The sequence below is a fragment of the Globicephala melas genome, chromosome 8, assembly GCF_963455315.2.
Source record: "Globicephala melas chromosome 8, mGloMel1.2, whole genome shotgun sequence".
NCBI lineage: Eukaryota > Metazoa > Chordata > Mammalia > Artiodactyla > Delphinidae > Globicephala > Globicephala melas.
In genome coordinates, this window is record NC_083321.1 from 10,070,636 (window position 1) to 10,094,872 (window position 24,237).

Sequence of the window (24,237 nt, forward strand, 5' to 3'; positions counted from 1 at the left end):
TGTGAGATGGGAAGGGTAGAAGGTATTTTTATTACCCGTTACCATCCCTCTGAAAGAGGAGGGGGCGGAGTTGGTGGGGGCCATCACAAACTCTTCCACTGTCTAGAACACTCGCGGCCACTTCCTTGGGGCCTGCCTCGCCCCAACTGCAGTCACGTGGTGCTGGAGGAGACTGTCAATCACGTTGGGCAGGGCCACGAGATCAAGTAAAGCCAATCATAGTACCCCCAAGCCCCCCGCCAGGATGGTTGCTCCAGGGCTGGACACGTGATCTGAGGTGGCCCAATCAGAGCCCTCCTTGGTATCCTGAGGTTTTTCTGAGCTTCTTTCCTTAGGGATTAGACGCGATAGGGATATATGTGTAGAAGTGTGAGGGAAGAAAGTTGTCAGGCTAAGAGAATCAAAGATGAGAGACGGGAAAGAGTGAGGGAGGGAAAGAGGGAGCTGATGGCTTCTGATTCCTTGGGTCCAGTCACTGAGATCTTCGCCTCTGCTGTGGTTCCTGTGTCCCGGATCCCCAGTGTCCTTCCAGTAAGTCTCCCCTTTCCTTGAAGCCACTTGCAGTTGGGCTCCTCTCACTTGTGGTTCAGATCCTGCCCGGTCATGATGCACCTCCCCGACCCAAAGAGAGGCACCCATTTGTCTTAACACTGTTGAGAATGGAAACTTTTATTCTTTGCTGAGAACGGGGCTTTGCAGAGCACCACAGTCCACCGCCATCCCTGGGTGGGAGTGCCCTACGTGTGAGTGAGTGTGTGTTTGGAGGGGGCCTGACTGCTGAAGCGGCCCCAGCCTTTACACTGCGGGAGCCAGGCCAACCCTGTTGTTTCCCCGATCGTAAACCGAGAAATACAGCCTCAGGAAGACGTCGCCCAGGATCCAGGTCTCCGAGCGGCTCATGTTCTCTGTGCCCCCTCCAAAGTTGCTGAGGCATTGGCCCTGAAGGTTCTGGGGGAGACGGAAATGCACAGCAGTCAGCCTGAGCCCTTACCTGCCACCCTCTCGGCATCCGGAGCCGCAGCTTCTCGGTTTTATCTCCCTCCTTTGGTAAGAACCAAGTGGCTCTCTCAGCAGCTGCGGAAGTGGGGTGCCCATCCAAGACCAAGAACGGCCAAGGCATGTGGTTGCCATGAGGGAGAGGGGCTGGGGGAGGGGAGGGCGGGAGTTTGGGATGAGCAGATGCAAAGCACTATAGAGAGGATGGGTGAACGACAAGGCCCTGCTGTAGAGCCCAGGGAGCTCTATTCAAGCTCCCGTGATCAACTAGTGGAAAAGAAGAAGAAAAAGGATACAAACACATGTATAACAGAGTCAGTTTGCTGTACAGCAGAAATCAACAAAACACTGTATATCAACTATACTTGAATAAAATGTTAAAAAGAGCAAGAATGGCCTGTAATTCCCCTCACTCCTTCTGACCCTGCTCGCCGTTTCCTCTGCAGGGAATGCCTTTGCTTCTCCCTCTTCCCCACGACCCGTTCTTAGAGACTGCGCTCAGCCCCTCTAGGAAGGCTTCCTGGCCCCACGCTCGCCCGCCCTGGCCACTCCAGGCCGGGTTGGGTGACTCACCCTGGTGCTCCCCTTGTGTACAGCCCTCATCACTCTAATCTGCGCCCGGCACCCCTCGGCTCAGCCCCCGGGGGTGCCATTTGCACGGGGTCCAGTGCAGATTCGCCTGGACCCATGCAGGCCTCCTCGTGCCTCCATGAGGCTGGGGGTTTAGAATGACTGACATTCCCTTTCTTCCTCAAAGCCTCCTTGAGGCCATCAGCCTCCTCTGAACTCACACAGGGAGCTGACATTAAGCCTCAACCCTGTGCAAGGGCCGTGCGGTCACTGTGCACCCTTAATTCACGGGAGCATGCAGCCTCCCCACAGAGGGGTCTGGTACCCCAACTCACAGAGTGGGAAGTGGGGCTTAGCAAGGGGAAGTCGCAGGCGAGGACGAGGGTCGCCATGTAATTTGTCATCCAAAGCAGGACACCTTCGAGGTGGGAGGGAGACCGTTAACCATTATGGTGGGACAACACACTGAGACTGTGGCCACCCACCCCACTTGTCCCTTGGCCTATTGCAGGGATTGCTAGAGCTGACTTTCCGTGTTCATCTATCTGAGGGCTCAGGTTGAACTGAAGCTCTTTGAGGGCAGAGGCCCTTAGTGTTCCCTTCTCCTTGTGCCTCGCACCAGGCCAGCACGGGGTAGTGTTCCATTTATTTCAGGATGATGGAAGTCCCAGACTGCCCCTTACTCTCAAGTGGTTGGTTTTGTGGGAGGCACTGGCCCAGCCACAGGGGCTCCGTGGCATCTGCAATGGTGTGGCTTGCCCTGCAGAGGGCCCCCTCCTGCAAGCAGGAGCCCAAGGGTTCCTGTAATTCCACCAGGGTTGGCCCTTCACCTTTCTGATGTAGGCTTGAGGGGGCACTGGGTAGTCGTTGCCGTTGATGCTGAAGATGATTGTAGGCAGGCGAGCCACATAGCTACATGAAACCGCATACTGTTAGAGAAAGAGGGAGAGAGGTTGGCCCAGGTGATCCCTGGTGCGTGACCCTGTGGCGTGACCCTTCACCTCGTGACCCCGTGGCGTGACCCGTCACCTCGTGACCGACAGGGCTGGCGCTGATGAGCATCTGGATGGCGGTGACCAGTCGGCTCGGGCCGAGCACAAACGAGGTCCCGGTATCCAAAATGGCCTGGCAGCCGCGGACACAACCATAAACCACACCGTTCATGGTGATGCTGGGAGACAGTGGGACAGAGTGGACACCAGGATCACTGTGAAGTCTCCCCCCATGACCGCCCCCCTCCCTGACTGTCTCCCTTCAGCTCACGCCCTGCCTCTGTTTGCCTTTGCTCTGGTCGCCTAACCTTCGCTGACTTCCTTTCAGCTCCTGAGTGCATCAGGCTCTTTGGTGCCTCAGGGCCTTGGCATGTGCTGCTCGCCCTTCCTAGAAGACCCCCATCCCCTTTGTCTAGCTAATTTCTCCTCATCTTCCAGGTTCCAGCTTACTTGTCATTTTTTCAGGGAAGTCCTCCCCCCCAGACTAGATCAGGCTCCTGTCCTGGTCACTCTGTAGAGTTCCTCATTACTAGCATGTACCGAAGTGGAAAGTCATTATTATGTGTGTGACTCGTTTCATGTACGTCTGCCTTACTAGATGTAAGGGCAAGTTGTAGCCTCAGTGCCTCTCTCAAGTGCCTAGCACACAGCGGATGCACAATGTATGTTTGTTGAATGAATGAATGAATGAAAAAGTGGATGAGGAACAACCAGAGCCCTGTATGTGCTGTGTGACCGATAACGGGTCAAGCCACACGGTGAAGATGGAGGTTCTCCGGGGCAGCAGATGCTGAGAGTAGGGGTGTCGGAGACACAGGCTGCCCTGGGAGAGGTTGTCTCCCAGCATGGCCCACTCACACAGCTCAGACACTGAGGCCCGCGGCCAGGCGATGCCTGAGCTAGCCCAGGGGCCTCCAAAGGACACGGAAGCTTCTGTCTGAGGGTATCACTGAGAATCCCGTCAGTTATTGCCCCTTGTTCTCAGGCCACTCCTGGATCCCGGCTTCCTGATTCTCTCTGTCACAGCCCCTGCCCCACTGTGTGCCCGGGATGGGGGGTGGCTATGGGTGGGGCGAGTGTCTCTTTGTATGAGTTGCTTTCAGGTCTCAAGAATGCAGCCAACCTCTCTCCACTGCTGGGGAGTTTCTCCCTCAGGAAACCAGTTTTCCTGGTTTGTCCAGGACTTTCCCTGTTTTGAAACTGGTAGTTTTGTGTAGTGAGAGCTCCCTGGGTCCCGGGTAGCCCTAGACAGTTGGTCAACTTATCACAACCCTGTTCAGGCTGGTGACATCCTCCCTGGTCCTCTTTTCACTGCACTTCAGGGTCTTCAAACCGTGCTCCCTGCCTTCCAGCGTGGTGGGTGCAGCCCTCTTGGGCTGCACACGTCTCTCTGAACCCTGTTCAGGACCCTGGTCAGAGCCCTGGTCAGGGGCCTGGGGTGATTATGAACCCATGGGTGGTGTGTGTATCTGTGTGTGTTTTTGTGTGTATCTGTGTGCCTGTGCGTGTGCTTACACGTGTGTCTTTGGGGGTGGAGCGTATGTCTGTGTGTGTGACTGTGCGTCTGTGCGTTTCTTTGTGTGTCTGCATGTGTCCGTGTGCACGTGTGGGAGCATCACTTGGGGGGGCCCTCAGAGGGAGGGGCTTACCGGTTCATGGTTATCTGCCAGTAGTGGGGTCGGGACACTGGTATCCACTGGAGCTTTCCTTTGTGGTAGCTGTTGTCCACCCCGCCTAACATCACAATGCTGCCATTCTCCTTCTGGCTGAGGAGAGAAGGAAGAGGGAGGGCTCGTTGTAGGAGAATAACGGCAGGCACTGTCTGAGGGCTGTGCTGCTCCACCCATCCTTGGCACTATTAGGGTCCCCATTTTACAGAGACGGAAATTGAGGCCCGGAGGGATTGAGGACCTGTCCGAGGTGGGTCACCGACTAGTGAGTGGCACAGAAGGGGTTTGAAGCTGGGCAGCCTGGCTGGGCTCCGACCACCCACCCTTCTGAAGAGGGCCCGGTCCCCTCCAGCAACCAGAGTGCTCAGAGATACCCTCAGAGGACACCGTGCCGGAGGGGTCTGGCTGCCCCCTCGCCTAGCCTGTCATTGTTCAGAAAAGCCGAGGCCCGAGGGCACCAAAGGTGTGGGTTCAGGCTCACCCAGGGTTGGCTTCACCAGCGTGTGTGACCTGTGCCACCCATGGGGCCTCACATTCAGCAGGGCCCTGAGCCTCTGCTATCCCTGTCTTGAAATTCCTAATACTTTTTTTATTTTTAGCGGTACGCGGGCCTCTCACTGCTGCGGCCTCTCCCGTTGCGGAGCACAGGCTCCGGACGCGCAGGCTCAGCGGCCATGGCTCACGGGCCCAGCCGCTCCGCGGCATGTGGGATCTTCCCGGACCAGGGCACGAACCCGCGTCCCCTGCATCGGCAGGCGGACTCCCAACCACTGCGCCACCAGGGAAGCCCCTCCTAATACTTTTTGAACAAGAGGTCCCACGTTTTCATTTCGTGCTGGCGCCTGCGAATTGTGTAGCTGCTTCTGGGCTCCTGGTAAAATGTTAGTGAGGAGGAAACATTCCCACCATCCCTCTCCTTCCTCCCATGTGAAATCCATCAGCACATCCTGTTGCCTTTTCCTCCAACCTGTATCCTGGTATCTTCCACTGCTCTCCCTCTTCCCTTCACACCCCCCTGGACCAAGCTGCTGCCCCTGAGCCCATGAGCATGCTTGTGTTCTCATAAAACTTTATTTACAAAAACCAGTGGCAGGGCCAGATGTGGCCCTGGGGCCATAGTTATCCCGGGCTAGACTGTCTCTCAGGAAACTTCTGGATCAGCTGGGCTACAACTTTTCATGCAACTGAAAGCATCTTACAGCTGACTTAGAGAGAGGGCTTGTGCAGTTCAGACTTACGTGCTCAAGTAGAAGGCAAAGACAGACTGAGAAATGACGCCTCGTCTCTTCAGGTTGTCGAAGACAGGGATGGTCCCTTGGATGGCGAGGCTGCGGTAGCCCAAGCCCAGGATGCCATCAAAGGGTGCATGCTCCAACCCATACTGCGCCTTGCTCAGGGCAAACGGCTGGACCACATCGACAAGTTTCCCGATCTGTGGGAGAGGAGAGTGTTCCCACATAAAGGTTTGGGAAGTGGGGCTGGGACTGGGCTGGGATGGAGATGCCACGAGCACCGCAGAGAAGAACTGCGGCCTGGCTGTGCCCTGTGTTGACCTCAGATAGTTAGACCAAGCTGCGACTGGAATTTGGCTTCCATTTGTGCTGGGCTGTGGCTTTGAACCAACACCTGCCCATCCTGCAAACACCATGTGAAGTGAGCGAAATTGGCCACATGCTTCCTGTGCAGGTGGAAAAACAGGGACTCAACAGGACCAAATGGTTCCGACTGGAGGACAGAATGAGTAGAGAGCAGGAGAGTCTTCTCTTTGCCATCACTGTGATCTGATGACAGAAATGGACTGAATTCGTCGCAATGCATCGTGGAATTTGCATCCGCCCAGAAAGACAGAAGCCCATTTTACAATGGCGCTGCCAGGGTGCTTATGAAAATTCTGCCTGGGAAACACGCTTTGGGGATGTGCGTCTGCGTGTGTGAGAGAGAGAGAGAATACTCAGGCCCTTTGGGGGATGCAGGCTATAGTTTTCACTAGGCTCTCAAAGGCCCCCTCTTGTGGACCCCCATTTATCAGGCCCTTCCCACGTCTGTGGCCCTCTGCTTTCCCTGTCTGGATTTACGAAGCCCTCAGTTCCCCGCAACCGCCCAAGATCAGTTTTATCCTCTCCCCAGGTACCGCACACCTGATGAATCCTGACTGGCCAGCCCAGCTCCACCGTTTACCTGATGCCTGACCTTGGCAAGGCCCTGGCTTTCTGCACCTCGGTTCCCTCATCTGTCTAGTGGAGCTAATCTAATCATAGCACTTGCTATGTGGGGTTGCTGCAAGAGTAAACGCGTTATTACCGTGAAAGTACCTGGCACAGCCTGAGGATATAAGAGTGGGTGCTTTTTCCCCCTCTCTCCCTGCTCCCAGCAAAAGGAACCTTGAGCTGCTCATGGGCAAAGGAGCTGCAAACCCACACCTCAAGCCACTCTCTGGGTCAGCCCTTCTGGGAGTTTGTGTGTCAGCAGGGACACTGTCTCCCCAGGGACACAACACTGTGGGGTGGGCGGCCACCACTAGGGGACTTTGGGAAAGACGGGCCCTCCCAGTTGGGCCTGCATCTGTTTTGTAAGCCGCGGTTGCTCCCAGGGCCAGCCCTGACTCGGCTTCTGGTTTCCAGTTACCCGAACAGTGTCGTAGCCAAGAAATCCAACCATCCTCCCGGAGCCGTAGGTGAGGTCGACGGGGAAGCCCGAGAGCCGGAAGGTGGTGGACGCGTGAGGGTTGAAGACATTGTGTGTATCTGCGGACACAAGAGATGTGTGTCCGTCAGGTGCCAAGGACGGAGAAGGGGGTGGGAGGGGGAGTACAAGATGGGCGGGGGGGGGGGGCAGGTACTCACAGCAGGGGCGACTGTCGCAGTAGGTGGAAGGCACCCACAAGTCAGCTGAGCCGGTGTCAAAGACGACCTTGAACTGCTGAGGGGGCGTTCCAATGGTGATGTTGCCGACATAGGCTAGCTACAGGGGCCGGGGAGGGGGGGTGTGGTGTGGTCAGACCTGGCTGCCCTGGCCGCCCTCGATTCCCAGAGTACTGCTTCCCTCGAGGTGTCCCGTGTCTCCTGAGATCACTTTCCAACCGCCCCACCTCACAGCCTCTGCTCAGACCGGTGCCTTCATTTGATTTTTTTCTTTCTTTTCCTCCATGCGGGCTCTTAGTTCCCTGACCAGGGATCGAACCCGGTCCCCCTGCAGTGGGAGCGCAGAGTCTTAAGCACTGGCCTGCAGGCGAGTCCTGGTGCGTTCATTTGAGAAGCTCTCCAGTCCCCCCTTTAAGGCCCAGCCTGTTTCTTTCTCCAGTTGGCCCTCCTAGGTCACCCCAGGCCACCTCCTCTGAACTCAGACCATGTCCTATCACCACCACGCTTTTATTTGACATGTATTTACTCTTTGCCTATCGCTCAGGCTGTCCTATGCATTCTTGAGGAAGAGACGAGACCTTTTTTAAAATCAATAACAATAACCATAGTGTTAGATTTTTATGGCATCACAGGCCATAGGGGCTCAGTAACTTTTTACTGGTGTCCTTGGATCTGCGGAGGCTGAACTTTGTCCGCCTGGCTTTATCTTTCGATCAGACACGGCTCACCTTTCATCTGTAACTCAGTGGCTCACTTAGTTCAGGAGGAACAATCTCCCTCAAACTAATGACATATCTTTGGCAAGAAATGGGTGTTCACCTGCCACCTGGTCATTGCCGAGCCCAGTTACCACCGACCAAGAGTTGAGGATGAGAGTGCCCTCTTCTCTGGGAATGGGGTCCATATTCCCCAGTGTTTCTGCTTCCTGCAGGAGCCCTAGCCCCACCACACCGCCTGGCGCCTCCAGATGAACCCCAGTGCCAGGCCAGAGCACCAGGGGGCGCTGTAGAGTGCCATCCACCCAACACACTCACATCCAGGTAGTTCCTCAGGGGATGAAGAGACAATTTTGGGTCATGGGCGACATTCTGGGACCTGTCGTCATTGTTCCTCAACAGGAAGTTTGTCAGCAAGTTTTTTTCCCTGAGGGTTTCTCGCATGGTCTTCATCTTTGTTAGCGGGATTCTTTCACCGAGCATTGGGAAAAGGAAACAAAGAAGGGTCAGCAATCAGCTGTCTGTGTTATAGTACGACTGTCATACCTTGCATTGTAATGGCACTGTGTATATTCCAAGCATTTTTATGAGTGTCCTCTCATATCAGGACGCTATGCAAAGGCGATGGCAAATGCCTAGGTTTGAATACAGGTTCTGTTGTTTAATTTGGGTAAGCCATATGACCATTTGGAGTCTCAGTTTCCCCCTCGGTAGGTAAAAAGGTAGAATATAACTCCTATCGTCCGTATAGAATGCTCTGGGTATTAAGTGAGATGATGTATATAATGTGCCTGATATGTAAGAAGTGTCCACCATGACAGCCCTTCCCATTGCTATTGCCATCCCACTGTATCTTTTTCTAAGAAGTTCTGGGAAGGAGTCCGAAGGGGGATCATCACCCTCTTTTTACAGGGGAGGAATTTGAAATGCAGGGAGTTTGTGACTTGGCTGTGGTCACACTGCTGGTTAGAGGTAAATCAGCCTAGAAGTAGCCTTCCAGATCTTTCTCCAGGGCTCCAGCAGAAGAGAGGGGTGAGAGAGGAAGCCAGGAGATGGGGAATAAATTAGGGAAATTAAGAAGCTAGAGAAGCAAGGAAGAGTCAAAATAGAAAAAACAAAACAAAACAAAAAAACTGAAAACTCAGAGAGTTCTGCATGCACAGAGCCATCCAAAGGGGATGGAGAGATAAAGGAGAGAGATACAGAGATGAAGACACAGACACATACACAGAAATGCAGAGAGAGCAGAGAGAATACCTAGAAGCAATCACAGGAGAAATGCTGTTCATAGGACCACACTTACAGTTGCACAGGTTGTGCACTGAGCAATCCCAAGGAGTGCCATTTTCACATAGGTCATGATGTGACGGTACCCCAAGAGTTGTGCAGCCCTGCAGGCCTACCCCAAGACCCTTGGGCCCCATGTTGCCCATGGCACGGTACTCATCAATAAGTGAGAGTTGAACTTCAAGAGTGTCAGGGAATGATTACATTCCCTTCTAACCCTGATGGGTGGAAGAATAAGAGGACAAGGAAGACCCCAGAAAGAGAGATGATGCCACTTACAGTCCCCGCACTTACATGACTAGGCACTCTGAGAGGGCTACCAGCCCAAGGATCCCAAGCCACTTCATGCTTCTTTTCTGGGTCCAAGTACTCAGGAAAGAGTGAGTTCTGAGCATGCAGTGGTGGCCAAGGGCTCCTAGTTATATATGCTCTGACATGCCCTAATTGTCCCCTTTAGGCCACTAATAGATCTGATTAGAAATACAAACCTCTCGATACAATCTTTACCTCCATCAGTGTCTGTGGGGAGTGGACTTGGAAAATTCTCAGAATACAGAGATTTCTACTGTAATCTCTTCCTTGGGGCTTGGCTGAAAAACCAAACTAAACTGCACGGATTAACTAAGAGTGGGGAGACTGTCGCCAACTTGGAGATAAAACACTGCTAACAACGTGATAAAAGTCAATGCTAGGGGCCATGCTTGACATTCGTGATCTCATGTGGTCATGAAGCGTGCGTTGTTGTCCTCAGCTGGAGAGGAGATCGCTCGGAGGAAAAGAGTTCAAATGGCAAAGTGAAGACTTTAGGGGCAGCCCAGTGACATGCGAGTGGCTTTATGTAGTGGGACAGATGGCACAGTTCAGGGGCACCTAGGATGTCAATCTGCATCAAAGGTCTGGGCTAGAGTAGTATTACAATTGCACAGCTTCACTATTGGGAGAAATGTGATGCATGCATCCACAAGATACTTTATATCGTCCAACAAACATACACGGAGGACCCTGTGTGCTAGGGTCCGGGGTAGATGCTGTAAAGTCAAAGTCAAGTAAGACACAGGAGGTTCTTATCTTCAGGGAGCTAGCAGTCTAAGGAAGCTCTCACAAACTCATGACTCAGGAGGCAAGAGAAATGAATGGAAGGGCTGGGCGGGCACCAGGGACACAGGGCAGCACATGCCCTACCACTGGGGGCAGTCACTCCTCAGCTCCCACCAGCGGCTGGTTGGCAAGTTTTCAAGAGAAGTTAGAAGTCTGGATATTTATGTAAAATCCCCTGATTTTAAATGTTAGCGACCAATTTTGTTTGTTTTTTTCAAAAAACATAGTGTGAGCCAAACCTCAAACAACTAACTGTGTGCTGGATTCAGCCTGTAGGCTGTGCAGGTTTTTGTTTCTGGCCTAGAGGTGGGAGTAGAGAGGGGACAGAGAGGGGGTTCAATTCATGTTGGTCGAATGAGTAAGAGACCGAATGCATCTGAACCACGTTAATTTTCCTTCCTTATGTAAAGAAAGATTACCAGGGTCATATAAACCAATGAATTTAATAATGTCCACTTGCTGAGCATCTGGTATAATTCCCCACTAGGGTCCATGCCTTGAAACATTTTCTCTACCAAACCAAGCATGCAAAGAAATAACTTCTAAGTGTCTTATCAGTCAAAGAAGACAAAAGAGACCACTCAGAGCTCCTGCTCAGCCTGAGGTGAACAGGGCTACCTGTTAAACTGTTATTCCAGCCAAAGTGAAGATGATGGAGTTTTATGGTTCCTTCCAGGCTTCCCAGGACGTGGGTGTTCCTGCGTGAGATCTATCCAGGCCTGTCCCTCGGGTAGAACAACGGGAGGCTGGCCTGGCCACCAGGTGGGTGATAGATTGGGTGCTGCGTCTTCCTACTCATTTTTGAATGTTGTTAAAATTCAGTTTTGGCGTTTCAGTCCCTACGCAGGGTATCTGACGGCAACTAGCAAGTGACACACACTATACCATTTAGCTCAGCAATTCTACTTCTAGGGATCCATCCCAAAGATACACTGGCAAAAATACAAAAAGACATATGTACAAGCCATTCACTGCAACACTGTTTGTAAAAGCAGAAGTTAGAAACTTACCTGTAGTGACCATCCATGGGGGAGTGTTGAGTAAGGCACAGGGCATCCGAACAACTGGGCATGATGCAGATGGAGGGAGGCGTGGAGGGTGAGATCTTCAGGGTGTACTGTTTAGTTTTTAAAAAAGGGGAACCGGAGAAGTGCTTCTAGTTTGTTACTTTTACATACGTGTATATGTCTATTTTCAATAAGAAAGAGTGGAAGAATAAGCCAAAGACTAAAGGAAAAAAATTGTAATTTATGGGGGAGGGGCAGGGACAGAAGTGTGATTTTTCTTCTTATAGTTTGACTTTGCAACCATGTACATGTGTTCCAGAATCAAAGAAGAGATAAACACATCTGTCGAAATTGAGAACTAAGACAAATGAGCCTAATTCTACCAAGTTGGTGACCCAGCCGCACACAACAAAACATTACTTAAGTGGCTTTAAAATGCAGAACTTTGACCTACATTCGGAGTGGGATATCTTCTAAGAACAAAGACAAACACACAAACACATCCTCCCTCCAAAACCAAACCCAAAACAAAAAACCAAAGAAATCTGAAACTATATCCAGCACCTTATTGTTGGTGATGTTGCTACTGCTATTTTGAGAGTATCTTATGTATGTTACAGGTTAAAGCAAGTAAGTAACTAATGCTAATGTGGTCATGAAGCACGACTTCCAGTGGAAGAGAGAAAAGATGTTTACGTATGAAACAAAAAGCTTCAGTAAAACCCTGCGGTCTGAAAACTTGAATTGGAAGTATAAGTTTGTACCAATTAATTATTTTCTTTTTCTTTTTAAATAAAATCTCGACTTTCTGGGTCTGACCACTGAAAAGCCTAGAAGCAATGGCAACTTGATAACAGGGACTTAGTGACTATCCTGAGGCCTAGCCTGTGGCCTCTGAACACCCTTTCCCACCAGAAGATACAGAGATTCTTGAAGAGATGGTTGATTTCAGGGCTGGGCCAAGAAATGCACAAGATAAGCCTGGGAATCTTGAAGGACCAGAAAGGTGAGGGCCTTCAAAGATCACCGGGGGCTGGACAAAAAGTTTAGGAATCCATATAAAAAGGCCAAAGTGGGACAATTTTAGCATCACATCAAATCGACTGAAACAAAATTAAATATATAAAAAACCATGACCGGGACTTCCCTGGTGGCGCAGTGGATAAGACTCCGGGCTCCCAGTGCAGGGGGCCTGGGTTTGATCCCTGGTCAGGGAACTAGGTCCCACATGCCACAATGAAGAGTTCACATGATGCAGCTAAAGATCCTGCATGCCGCAACTGAGAATCCCGAGCGCCGAAACAAAGACCCGGCACAGCGAAATAAATAATAAATATATATTTTGAAAGGCCGAATAATATTCCATTCTATGTCTCTACCACATTTCCTTTATCCATTCAACTGTTGATGGAGCTAAGTTGTTTCTGCATCTTGGCTATTGTGAATGATGTTGCAACGTACAAGACAGGACAAATACCCAATTGAGACCATGGTGTGAATTTTTTGGAATACATACCCAGAAGTGGGATTGCTGGATCAAACAGTAATTCTCTTTTTAAGTTTTTGAGGAACCTCCATTCTGTTTTCCAGCGGCTACACCATTTTACATCCCCGCCAACAGTGTACAGGGTTCCACATCCTCTTCAACACTTGTTATCTTCTGTTTTTTGATAATGACCATCCTAACTGGTGGGAGATGGTATCTCATTGTCATTTGATTTGCATTTTCTTGATGATTAGTGAGGGAGGAACTGAGCTTATCCCAAATTTACAGAATAGGAAACTGATGTCCAGAGATGAACTTACCAAGGTCACATGACTGGTAAGGGTCAGAGGTGGGATTTGAACCCAGGCAGAAAAGCTCCAGGATGTACGTGCCTGGCGAGTACGTCGCACTGTCTTCCATGTGCTTAGCAAACCTGGGATCATGCTGTTTTGTATTCTGTTCTTTTCTCTCAATGTCATATTGGAATGATTTCTCATAACATTAAATGTTCTGCTGAAACACAATTTTAAGGCAGTTGGTTGCATGATGACCTATCTATGCTGTGGACACTTTATGTTTACTGGGCCTGGGACATCCCAGATTTTCCCTTTTGTAGGAGACTCTGAGGACTACTTCCTGCTTATTTATGTTTGCGGGTCCTTCTGATCATCGCTTTAGCATAAACCTTAGAAGCAAAATTACTGGGACAAGACTATACATATTTTAAGAACAAGTCATTCCAAAAAGATTGTACCAACTTACAGTCTTTCAAGAAGTGTTTAGGATCTATCTTTCCCTGTTTTTTCTACCTTTTCTCTCACCGGTGGCTATAAATCTCTTTGGTCTGCATTGGGTAAAGGATAAAAGTGGAAGGTGGGGGAAGATTGTTGCTTCGAAGATCAGACTTTGGGACTTCCCTTGGCGGTTCAGTGGTTAAGAGTCCACACTTTCAAGGCAGAGGGCATGGGTTTGACCCTGGTTGGGGAATTAAGATCCCACATGCTATGCAGCGCAGACAAAAAAATAGAAATAAAATTAAAAAGTTGATGGTGATCAGAATTTCTCCTCATGTTGGTAGCACAGGCTACAAATATAGAGCCTCAGGAACAGTGGGCTCATTAACCCACACAGCTCCAGCCCTGGCCTTAGGCTCATCTAGGGAGGCAAAGCCTGACTCTTTCTGCTTGATATTACGGCAGTAAGCCACGCTGACACCGTATGTGTCCCGACATGATGCAGCAGTGCGTTCTAGTGGAAGCATCTACTAATTCATCCATTCATTTACTCAACATGTATTTACTGAGGGCCTTCGATGTGCCTGTAACCACTACTGCAGCCACAAGATTGGAGGAGACTTCCTTCATCTGTACAATGGGGGTCATGCCCTGCAGGGGCTCATGGGGAGACAGTGAAATGCATATGTAATTAACCAGAGCTATTATTCTTACTCTTATTGGTAGTTTCTCCCCAACAGAGACATTGCTTATGGTTCCATGAAGACCACTTGGAAAATGAGTTTGACAAACTGTTCACTTGAGTCTCCATTAAGCCCATGCATGACATTTGCTGTTTTAAAAAAAATGCCATTTCTGCTCTCACCTTTTCCCCCTTTGTCAGCTCTGCAACCAGTCCTCTTTCACCCCCCGAAGCCGATCGTAATCCAGGGCCACCCCAGAGGGACCAGGCACACGGAACCGTGGACGTACGGCAGGTGTGCACAGAGAAGGTAACTGCAAGGCTTAGGGGTGAGTTTCAGGGTGGGGTGACAAGACTGAAGTGAATGACCCCTCTCGCCCGACTGCAGCCTTTCCCTGGTCCCTGAAGAGGAAGCCCCTCACTCCTCTGGCCCCCTACCCACACCTGTGTTGCTTTCTCCATCTGGCCCTTCCCATTGGGGGTTGTCTCTTTATGTGTCTCCATGAATCGGTGGCGGGTTCCTAACCCAGCCCTCTATCCCTGGGGTCCACCCCAGCACCTGGCACATAGTAGGTGCTCAGTAAATTTGTCCTGAATGGAGAGATGAGGAAGGAAGGCCGTCGTCCCTTTCGCTGATCTGTCTTGCCCGAGTAAAGGCCCATACCGTGCATTGTGTGGGCTGTGTTTTCCACCTTGTTTATTCTTCCCTGCTCCTTCTCTCACGTGGGTCTCCCTCCACCTCTGACCCCTGCTGTCCCCAGCCTGGGCCTCTGCTTCCAGGTGGGAAGAAGTGATGCTTCCACTCCAAATGTGCCAAACCATGGCAGCTCGAACCAGTGGTTTGTAGCTCTGCCCCTGGAGGAAGCTGAGAAACGCTGAAGGCTTAGTGCGCCCTGGGGCCCCTTTGCATGCGTGGCATCCTCGCCAGCAGCCTTGGAGGCCAAGGGAAGGAGCATGCTGGGCCCTGGAGGGGTGGGCATGGCTCAGGGATCCACACGGCCCATCACTTGGGAAGTGGGACTGGAAAGGACACTGCAGGTGTGACACTGGCAGAGAGCTGGTGACTGGGGTGGGGGGACAAACGGGAACCATCTCAGCTTGAAGGGCCTCACCCAGAACCCCCCTGGAGCAGGCCACTGCCAAAGGTCCTGTGAGATGGGAAGGGTAGAAGGTATTTTTATTACCCGTTACCATCCCTCTGAAAGAGGAGGGGGCGGAGTTGGTGGGGGCCATCACAAACTCTTCCACTGTCTAGAACACTCGCGGCCACTTCCTTGGGGCCTGCCTCGCCCCAGCTGCAGTCACGTGGTGCTGGAGGAGACTGTCAATCACGTTGGGCAGGGCCACGTGATCAAGTAAAGCCAATCATAGTACCCCCAAGCCCCCCGCCAGGATGGTTGCTCCAGGGCTGGACACGTGATCTGAGGTGGCCCAATCAGAGCCCTCCTTGGTATCCTGAGGTTTTTCTGAGCTTCTTTCCTTAGGGATTAGACGCGATAGGGATATATGTGTAGAAGTGTGAGGGAAGAAAGTTGTCAGGCTAAGAGAATCAAAGATGAGAGACGGGAAAGAGTGAGGGAGAGAAAGAGGGAGCTGATGGCTTCTGATTCCTTGGGTCCAGTCACTGAGATCTTCGCCTCTGCTGTGGTTCCTGTGTCCCGGATCCCCAGTGTCCTTCCAGTAAGTCTCCCCTTTCCTTGAAGCCACTTGCAGTTGGGCTCCTCTCACTTGTGGTTCAGATCCTGCCCGGTCATGATGCACCTCCCCGACCCAAAGAGAGGCACCCATTTGTCTTAACACTGTTGAGAATGGAAACTTTTATTCTTTGCTGAGAACGGGGCTTTGCAGAGCACCACAGTCCACCGCCATCCCTGGGTGGGAGTGCCCTACGTGTGAGTGAGTGTGTGTTTGGAGGGGGCCTGACTGCTGAAGCGGCCCCAGCCTTTACACTGCGGGAGCCAGGCCAACCCTGTTGTTTCCCCGATCGTAAACCGAGAAATACAGCCTCAGGAAGACGTCGCCCAGGATCCAGGTCTCCGAGCGGCTCATGCTCTCTGTGCCCGCTGCCAAGGTGCTGAGGCATTGGCCCCGAAGGCTCTGGGGGAGACGGAAATGCACAGCAGTCAGCCTGAGCCCTTACCTGCCACCCTCTCGGCATCCGGAGCCACAGCTTCTCGGTTTTATCTCCCTCCTTTGGTAAGAACCAAGTGGCTCTCTCAGCAGCTGCGGAAGTGGGGTGCCCATCCAAGACCAAGAACGGCCAAGGCATGTGGTTGCCATGAGGGAGAGGGGCTGGGGGAGGGGAGGGCGGGAGTTTGGGATGAGCAGATGCAAAGCACTATAGAGAGGATGGGTGAACGACAAGGCCCTGCTGTAGAGCCCAGGGAGCTCTATTCAAGCTCCCGTGATCAACTAGTGGAAAAGAAGAAGAAAAAGGATACAAACACATGTATAACAGAGTCAGTTTGCTGTACAGCAGAAATCAACAAAACACTGTATATCAACTATACTTGAATAAAATGTTAAACAAGAGCAAGAATGGCCTGTAATTCCCCTCACTCCTTCTGACCCTGCTCGCCGTTTCCTCTGCAGGGAATGCCTTTGCTTCTCCCTCTTCCCCACGACCCGTTCTTAGAGACTGCGCTCAGCCCCTCTAGGAAGGCTTCCTGGCCCCACGCTCACCCTCCCTGACCACTCCAGGCCGGGTTGGGTGACTCACCCTGGTGCTCCCCTTGTGTACAGCCCTCATCACTCTAATCTGCGCCCGGCACCCCTCGGCTCAGCCCCTGGGGGTGCCATTTGCATGGGGTCCAGTGTAGCTTCGCCTGGACCCATGCAGGCCTCCTCGTGCCTCCATGAGGCTGGGGGTTTAGAATGACTGACATTCCCTTTCTTCCTCAAAGCCTTCTTTGAGGCCATCAGCCTCCTCTGAACTCCCACAGGGAACTGACATTAAGCCTCAACCCTGTGCAAGGGCCGTGCGGTCACTGTGCACCCTTAATTCACGGGAGCATGCAGCCTCCCCACAGAGGGGTCTGGTACCCCAACTCACAGAGTGGGAAGTGGGGCTTAGCAAGGGGAAGTCGCAGGCGAGGACGAGGGTCGCCATGTAATTTGTCATCCAAAGCAGGACACCTTCGAGGTGGGAGGGAGACCGTTAACCATTATGGTGGGACAACACACTGAGACTGTGGCCACCCACCCCACTTGTCCCTTGGCCTATTGCAGGGATTGCTAGAGCTGACTTTCCGTGTTCATCTATCTGAGGGCTCAGGTTGAACTGAAGCTCTTTGAGGGCAGAGGCCCTTAGTGTTCCCTTCTCCTTGTGCCTCGCACCAGGCCAGCACGGGGCAGTGTTCCATTTATTTCAGGATGATGGAAGTCCCAGACTGCCCCTTACTCTCAAGTGGTTGGTTTTGTGGGAGGCACTGGCCCAGCCACAGGGGCTCCGTGGCATCTGCAATGGTGTGGCTTGCCCTGCAGAGGGCCCCCTCCTGCAAGCAGGAGCCCAAGGGTTCCTGCAATTCCACCAGGGTTGGCCCTTCACCTTTCTGATGTAGGCTTGAGGGGGCACTGGGTAGTCGTTGCCGTTGATTCTGAAGATGATTGTAGGCAGGCGAGCCACATAGCTACATGAAACCGCATACTGTTAGAGAAAGAGGGAGAGAGGTTGGCCCAGGTGATCCCTGGTTTGTGGAGAGCCCCGGAGTGACCCTGTGGCGTGACCCTTCACCTCGTTATTGACAAGGCGGGCGCCGATGAGCCTTCGGATGGCGGTGATCACTCTAGTTGGGCCAACTAGGAACGACGTCCCGGTATCCACAATGGCCTGGCAGCCGCGGCAACAACCAAAAGCCACACCGTTTATGGTGATGCTGAGAGACAGTGGGACAGAGTGGACACCAGGATCACTGTGAAGTCTCCCCCCATGACCGCCCCCCTCCCTGACTGTCTCCCTTCAGCTCACGCCCTGCCTCTGTTTGCCTTTGCTCTGGTCGCCTAACCTTCGCTGACTGCCTTTCAGCTCCTGAGTGCGTCAGGCTCTTTGGTGCCTCAGGGCCTTGGCATGTGCTGCTCGCCCTTCCTAGAAGACCCCCATCCCCTTTGTCTAGCTAATTTCTCGTCATCTTCCAGGTTCCAGCTTACTTGTCTGTTTTTCAGGAAAGTCTTCACCCCCAGACTAGATCAGGCTCCTGTCCTGGTCACTCTGTAGAGTTCCTCATTACTAGCATGTACAGAAGTGGAAATTCATTATTATGTGTGTGACTCGTTTCATGTACGTCTGCCTTACTAGACGTAAGGGCAAGTTGTAGCCTCAGTGCCTCTCTCAAGTGCCTAGCACACAGCGGATGCACAATGTATGTTTGTTGAATGAATGAATGAATGAAAAAGTGGATGAGGAACAACCAGAGCCCTGTATGTGCTGTGTGACCGATAACGGGTCAAGCCACACGGTGAAGATGGAGGTTCTCCGGGGCAGCAGATGCTGAGAGTAGGGGTGTCGGAGACACAGGCTGCCCTGGGAGAGGTTGTCTCCCAGCATGGCCCACTCACACAGCTCAGACACTGAGGCCCGCGGCCAGGCGATGCCTGAGCTAGCCCAGGGGCCTCCAAAGGACACGGAAGCTTCTGTCTGAGGGTATCACTGAGAATCCCGTCAGTTATTGCCCCTTGTTCTCAGGCCACTCCTGGATCCCGGCTTCCTGATTCTCTCTGTCACAGCCCCTGCCCCACTGTGTGCCCGGGATGGGGGGTGGCTATGGGTGGGGCGAGTGTCTCTTTGTATGAGTTGCTTTCAGGTCTCAAGAATGCAGCCAACCTCTCTCCACTGCTGGGGTGTTTCTCCCTCAGGAAACCAGTTTTCCTGGTTTGTCCAGGACTTTCCCTGTTTTGAAACTGGTAGTTTTGTGTAGTGAGAGCTCCCTGGGTCCCGGGTAGCCCTAGACAGTTGGTCAACTTATCACAACCCTGTTCAGGCTGGTGACATCCTCCCTGGTCCTCTTTTCACTGCACTTCAGGGTCTTCAAACCGTGCTCCCTGCCTTCCAGCGTGGTGGGTGCAGCCCTCTTGGGCTGCACATGTCTCTCTGAACCCTGTTCAGGACCCTGGTCAGAGCCCTGGTCAGGGGCCTGGGGTGATTATGAACCCATGGGTGGTGTGTGTATCTGTGTGTGTTTTTGTGTGTATCTGTGTGCCTGTGCGTGTGCTTACACGTGTGTCTTTGGGGGTGGAGCGTATGTCTGTGTGTGTGACTGTGCGTCTGTGCGTTTCTTTGTGTGTCTGCATGTGTTCGTGTGCACGTGTGGGAGCATCACTTGGGGGGGCCCTCAGAGGGAGGGGCTTACCGGTTCATGGTTATCTGCCAGTAGTGGGGTCGGGACACTGGTATCCACTGGAGCTTTCCTTTATGGTATCTGTGGTCCACCCCGCCTAACATCAACATGCTGCCATTCTCCTTTCGGCTGAGGAGAGAAGGAAGAGGGAGGGCTCGTTGTAGGAGAATAACGGCAGGCACTGTCTGAGGGCTGTGCTTCTCCACCCATCCTTGGCACTATTAGGGTCCCCATTTTACAGAGACGGAAATTGAGGCCCGGAGGGATTGAGGACCTGTCTGAGGTGGGTCACCGACTAGTGAGTGGCACAGAAGGGGTTCGAAGCTGGGCAGCCTGGCTGGGCTCCGACCACCCACCCTTCTGAAGAGGGCCCGGTCCCCTCCAGCAACCAGAGTGCTCAGAGATACCCTCAGAGGACACCGTGCCGGAGGGGTCTGGCTGCCCCCTCGCCTAGCCTGTCATTGTTCAGAAAAGCCGAGGCTCGAGGGCGCCAAGGGTGTGGGTTCAGGCTCACCCAGGGTTGGCTTCACCAGCGTGTGTGACCTGTGCCACCCATGGGGCCTCACACTCAGCAGGGCCCTGAGCCTCTACTATCCCTGTCTTGAAATTCCTAATACTTTTTTTATTTTTTATGTTTTTCGGTACGTGGGCCTCTCACTGCTGCGGCCTCTCCCGTTGCGGAGCACAGGCTCCGGATGCGCAGGCTCAGCGGCCATGGCCCACGGGCCCAGCGGCTCCGCGGCATGTGGGATCCTCCCGGACCAGGGCACGAACCCGCGTCCCCTGCATCGGCAGGCGGACTCCCAGCCACTGCGCCACCAGGGAAGCCCCTCTTAATACTTTTTGAACAAGAGGTCCCACGTTTTCATTTCGCGCTGGCACCTGCGAATTGTGTAGCTGCTTCTGAGATCCGGGTAAAATGTTAGTGAGGAGGAAACATTCCCACCATCCCTCTCCTTCCTCCCATATGAAATCCATCAGCACATCCTGTTGCCTTTTCCTCCAACCTGTATCCTGGTATCTTCCACTGCTCTCCCTCTTCCCTTCACACCCCCTGGACCAAGCTGCTGCCCCTGAGCCCATGAGCATGCTTGTGTCCTCATAAAACTTTATTTACAAAAACCAGTGGCAGGGCCAGATGTGGCCCTGGGGCCATAGTTATCCCGGGCTAGACTGTCTCTCAGGAAACTTCTGAATCAGGTGGGCTACAACTTTTCATGCAACTGAAAGCATCTTACAGCTGACTTAGAGAGAGGGCTCGTGCAGTTCGGACTTACCTGCTCAAGTAGAAGGCAAAGACAGACTGAGGAATGAGGCTTCGTTTCCTCAGGGTGTCGAAGATGGGGGTGGTCCCTTGGGTGGCGAGGCTGGGGTAGCCCAAGCCCAGGATGCCATCAAAGGGTGCATCTTCCATCCCAAACTGTAACTTGCTCAGGCCAAATGGCTGGCCCATGTCAATAAGTTTCCCGATCTGTGGGAGAGGGGAGTGTTCCCACATAAAGGTTTGTGAAGGGGGGCTGGCACTGGGCTGGGATGGAGATGCCACGAGCACCGCAGAGAAGAACTGCGGCCTGGCTGTGCCCTGTGTTGACCTCAGATAGTTAGACCAAGCTGCGACTGGAATTTGGCTTCCATTTGTGCTGGGCTGTGGCTTTGAACCAACACCTGCCCATCCTGCAAACACCATGTGAAGCGAGCGAAATTGGCCTCATGCTTCCTATGCAGGTGGAAAAACAGGGACTCAACAGGACCAAATGGTTCCCACTGGAGGACAGAATGAGTAGAGAGCAGGATAGTCTTCTCTTTGACATCACTGTGATCTGATGACAGAAATGGACTGAATTCGTCGCAGTGCATCGTGGAATTTGCATCCGCCCAGAAAGACAGAAGCCCATTTTACAATGTCGCTGCCAGGGTGCTTATGAAAATTCTGCCTGGGAAACACGCTTTGGGGATGTGTGTGTGCATGTGCATGTGTGTCTGTGTGTGTGTGTGAGAGAGAGAGAGAGAGAGAGAGAGAACTCAGGCCCTTTGGGGGATGCAGGCAATACATTTTATTAGACACTCAAAGGCCCCCTCTCGTGGACCCCCATTTATCAGGCCCTTCCCACATCTGTGGCCCCCTGCTTTCCCTGTCTGGATTCCCGAAGCCCTCAGTTCCCCGCAACCGCCCAAGATCAGTTTTATCCTCTCCCCAAGTACCGCACACCTGATGAATCCTGACTGGCCAGCCCAGCTCCACCGTTTACCTGATGCCTGACCTTGGCAAGGCCCTGGCTTTCTGCACCTCGGTTCCCTCATCTGTCTAGTGGAGCTAATCATAGCACTTGCTATGTGGGGTTGCTGCAGGAGTAAACGCGTTATTACCGTGAAAGTACCTGGCACAGCCTGAGGATATAAGAGTGGGTGCTTTTCTCCCCTCTCTCCCTGCTCCCAGCAAAAGGAACCTTGAGCTGCTCATGGGCAAAGGAGCTGCAAACCCACACCTCAAGCCACTCTCTGGGTCAGCCCTTCTGGGAGTTTGTGTGTCAGCAGGGACACTGTCTCCGCAGGGACACAACACTGTGGGGTGTGCGGCCACCACTAGGGGACTTTGGGAAAGACGGGCCCTCCCAGTTGGGCCTGCATCTGTTTTGTAAGCTGCGGTTGCTCCCAGGGCCAGCCCTGACTCAGCTTCTGGTTTCCAGTTACCCGAACAGTGTCGTAGCCAAGAAATCCAATGGTCCTCCCGGAGCCGTAGATGAGGTCGATGGACCGGCCCCAGAGCCGGAAGGTGGTGGACGCGTGAGGGTTGAAGAGCTTGTGTGTACCTGCGAACACAAGAGATGTGTGTCCGTCAGGTGCTAAGGACGGAGAAGGGGGTGGGAGGGGGAGTACAAGATGGGCGGGGGGGCCGGTACTCACGGCAGGGGCGACTGTAGCAGTAGATGGAGGGCACCCACAGGTCACCTGAGCCGGTGTCAAAGACGACCCTGAACTCCTGAGGGGGCGTTCCAATGGTGATGTTGCCGACATAGGCTAGCTACAGGGGCCGGGGAGGGGTGGTGTGGTCAGACCTGGCTGCCCTGGCCGCCCTCGATTCCCAGAGCACTGCTTCCATCGAGGTGTCCCGTGTCTCCTGAGATCACTTTCCAACCGCCCCACCTCACAGCCTCTGCTCACACCGGTGCCTTCATTTGATTTTTTTCTTTCTTTTCCTCCATGCGGGCTCTTAGTTCCCTGACCAGGGATCAAACCCGGTCCCCCTGCAGTGGGAGCGCAGAGTTTTAAGCACTGGCCTCCAGGCGAGTCCTGGTGCGTTCATTTGAGAAGCTCTCCAGTCCCCCCTTTAAGGCCCAGCCTGTTTCTTTCTCCAGTTGGCCCTCCTAGGTCACCCCAGGCCACCTCCTCTGAACTCAGACCATGTCCCATCACCACCACGCTGCTGGCCCTTTTATTTAACATGTATTTACTCTTTGCCTATCACTCAGGCTGTCCTATGCATTCTTGAGGAAGAGACGAGACCTTTTTTAAAATCAATAACAATAACCATAGTGTTAGATTTTTATGGCGTCACAGGCCATAGGGGCTCAGTAACTTTTTACTGGTGTCCTTGGATCTGCGGAGGCTGAACTTTGTCCGCCTGGGGTTTCAATCTTGATTTGCAGTTGGCTTTATCTTTCGATCAGACACGGCTCACCTTTCATCTGTAACTCAGTGGCTCACTTAGTTCAGGAGGAACAATCTCCCTCAAACTAATGACATATCTTTGGCAAGAAATGGGTGTTCACCTGCCACCTGGTCATTGCCGAGCCCAGTTACCACCGACCAAGAGTTGAGGATGAGAGTGCCCTCTTCTCTGGGAATGGGGTCCGTATTCCCCAGAGTTTCTGCTTCCTGCAGGAGCCCTAGCCCCACCACACTGCCTGGCGCCTCCAGATGAACCCCAGTGCCAGGCCAGAGCACCAGGGGGCGCTGTAGAGTGCCATCCACCCAACACACTCACATCCAGGTAGTTCCTCAGGGGATGAAGAGTCATTTTCGGGTAATAGGCGACATTCTGGGACCTGTTGCCAACATTCTGGGACCAGTTGCCATTGTTCTTCAACAGGAAGTTTGTCAGCAAGTTTTTTTCCCTGAGGGTTTCTCGCATGGTCTTCATCTTTGTTAGAGGGATTCTTTCACCGAGCATTGGGAAAAGGAAACAAAGAAGGGTCAGCAATCAGCTGTCTGTGTTATAGTACGACTGTCATACCTTGCATTGTAATGGCACTGTGTATATTCCAAGCACTTTTATGAGTGTCCTCTCATATCAGGATGCCATGAAAAGGCCATGACAAAGACCTAGGTTTGAATACAGGTTCTGTTGTGTAATCTTGGGTAAGCCATATGACCATTTGGAGTCTCAGTTTCCCCCTCGGTAGATAAAAGGTAGAATATAACTCCTATCGTCCGTATAGAATGCTCTGGGTATTAAGTGAGATGATGTATATAATGTACCTGATATGTAAGAAGTGTCCACAATGACAGCCCTTCCCATTGCTATTGCCATCCCACTGTATCTTTTTCTAAGAAGTTCTGGGAAGGAGTCCGAAGGGGGATCATTACCCTCTTTTTACAGGGGAGGAATTTGAAATGCAGGGAGTTTGTGACTTAGCTGTGGTCACACTGCTTGTTAGAAGTAAATCAGCCTAGAAGTAGCCTTCCAGATCTTTCTCCAGGGCTCCAGCAGAAGAGAGGGGTGAGAGAGGAAGCCAGGAGATGGGGAATAAATTAGGGAAATTTAGAAGCTAGAGAAGCAAGGAAGAGTCAAAATAGAAAAAACG

At 52.5% G+C, this 24,237-nt stretch overlaps 2 protein-coding genes across 2 annotated transcripts in view; both read right to left on the reverse strand.

Annotated features, from left to right (window-relative positions):
* Positions 1–795: 795 nt before the first annotated feature.
* Positions 796–9,487, reverse strand: LOC115850413 (pregnancy-associated glycoprotein 2-like). The gene is made up of 9 exons (XM_060304395.1): positions 9,387–9,487; positions 8,124–8,274; positions 7,072–7,189; positions 6,854–6,972; positions 5,467–5,660; positions 4,208–4,324; positions 2,596–2,737; positions 2,397–2,495; positions 796–948 (listed from the first exon to the last, which is right to left on the reverse strand). Exons 1-9 carry the CDS (start codon positions 9,485–9,487, stop codon positions 796–798), a joined length of 1,194 nt encoding a protein of 397 aa, XP_060160378.1.
* Positions 9,488–16,043: 6,556 nt separating this feature from the next.
* LOC115850414 (pregnancy-associated glycoprotein 2-like) overlaps positions 16,044–24,237 on the reverse strand; it is an 8,803-nt gene continuing 609 nt past the window's right edge. The window contains exons 2-9 of the mRNA XM_060304396.1: positions 23,418–23,589; positions 22,337–22,454; positions 22,124–22,242; positions 20,710–20,903; positions 19,445–19,561; positions 17,833–17,974; positions 17,647–17,745; positions 16,044–16,196 (exon numbers count right to left, since the gene is read on the reverse strand). Of these exons, the coding sequence (XP_060160379.1) occupies positions 16,044–16,196; positions 17,647–17,745; positions 17,833–17,974; positions 19,445–19,561; positions 20,710–20,903; positions 22,124–22,242; positions 22,337–22,454; positions 23,418–23,589 (1,114 nt within the window). The remainder of the gene's footprint in view (positions 16,197–17,646; positions 17,746–17,832; positions 17,975–19,444; positions 19,562–20,709; positions 20,904–22,123; positions 22,243–22,336; positions 22,455–23,417; positions 23,590–24,237) is intronic.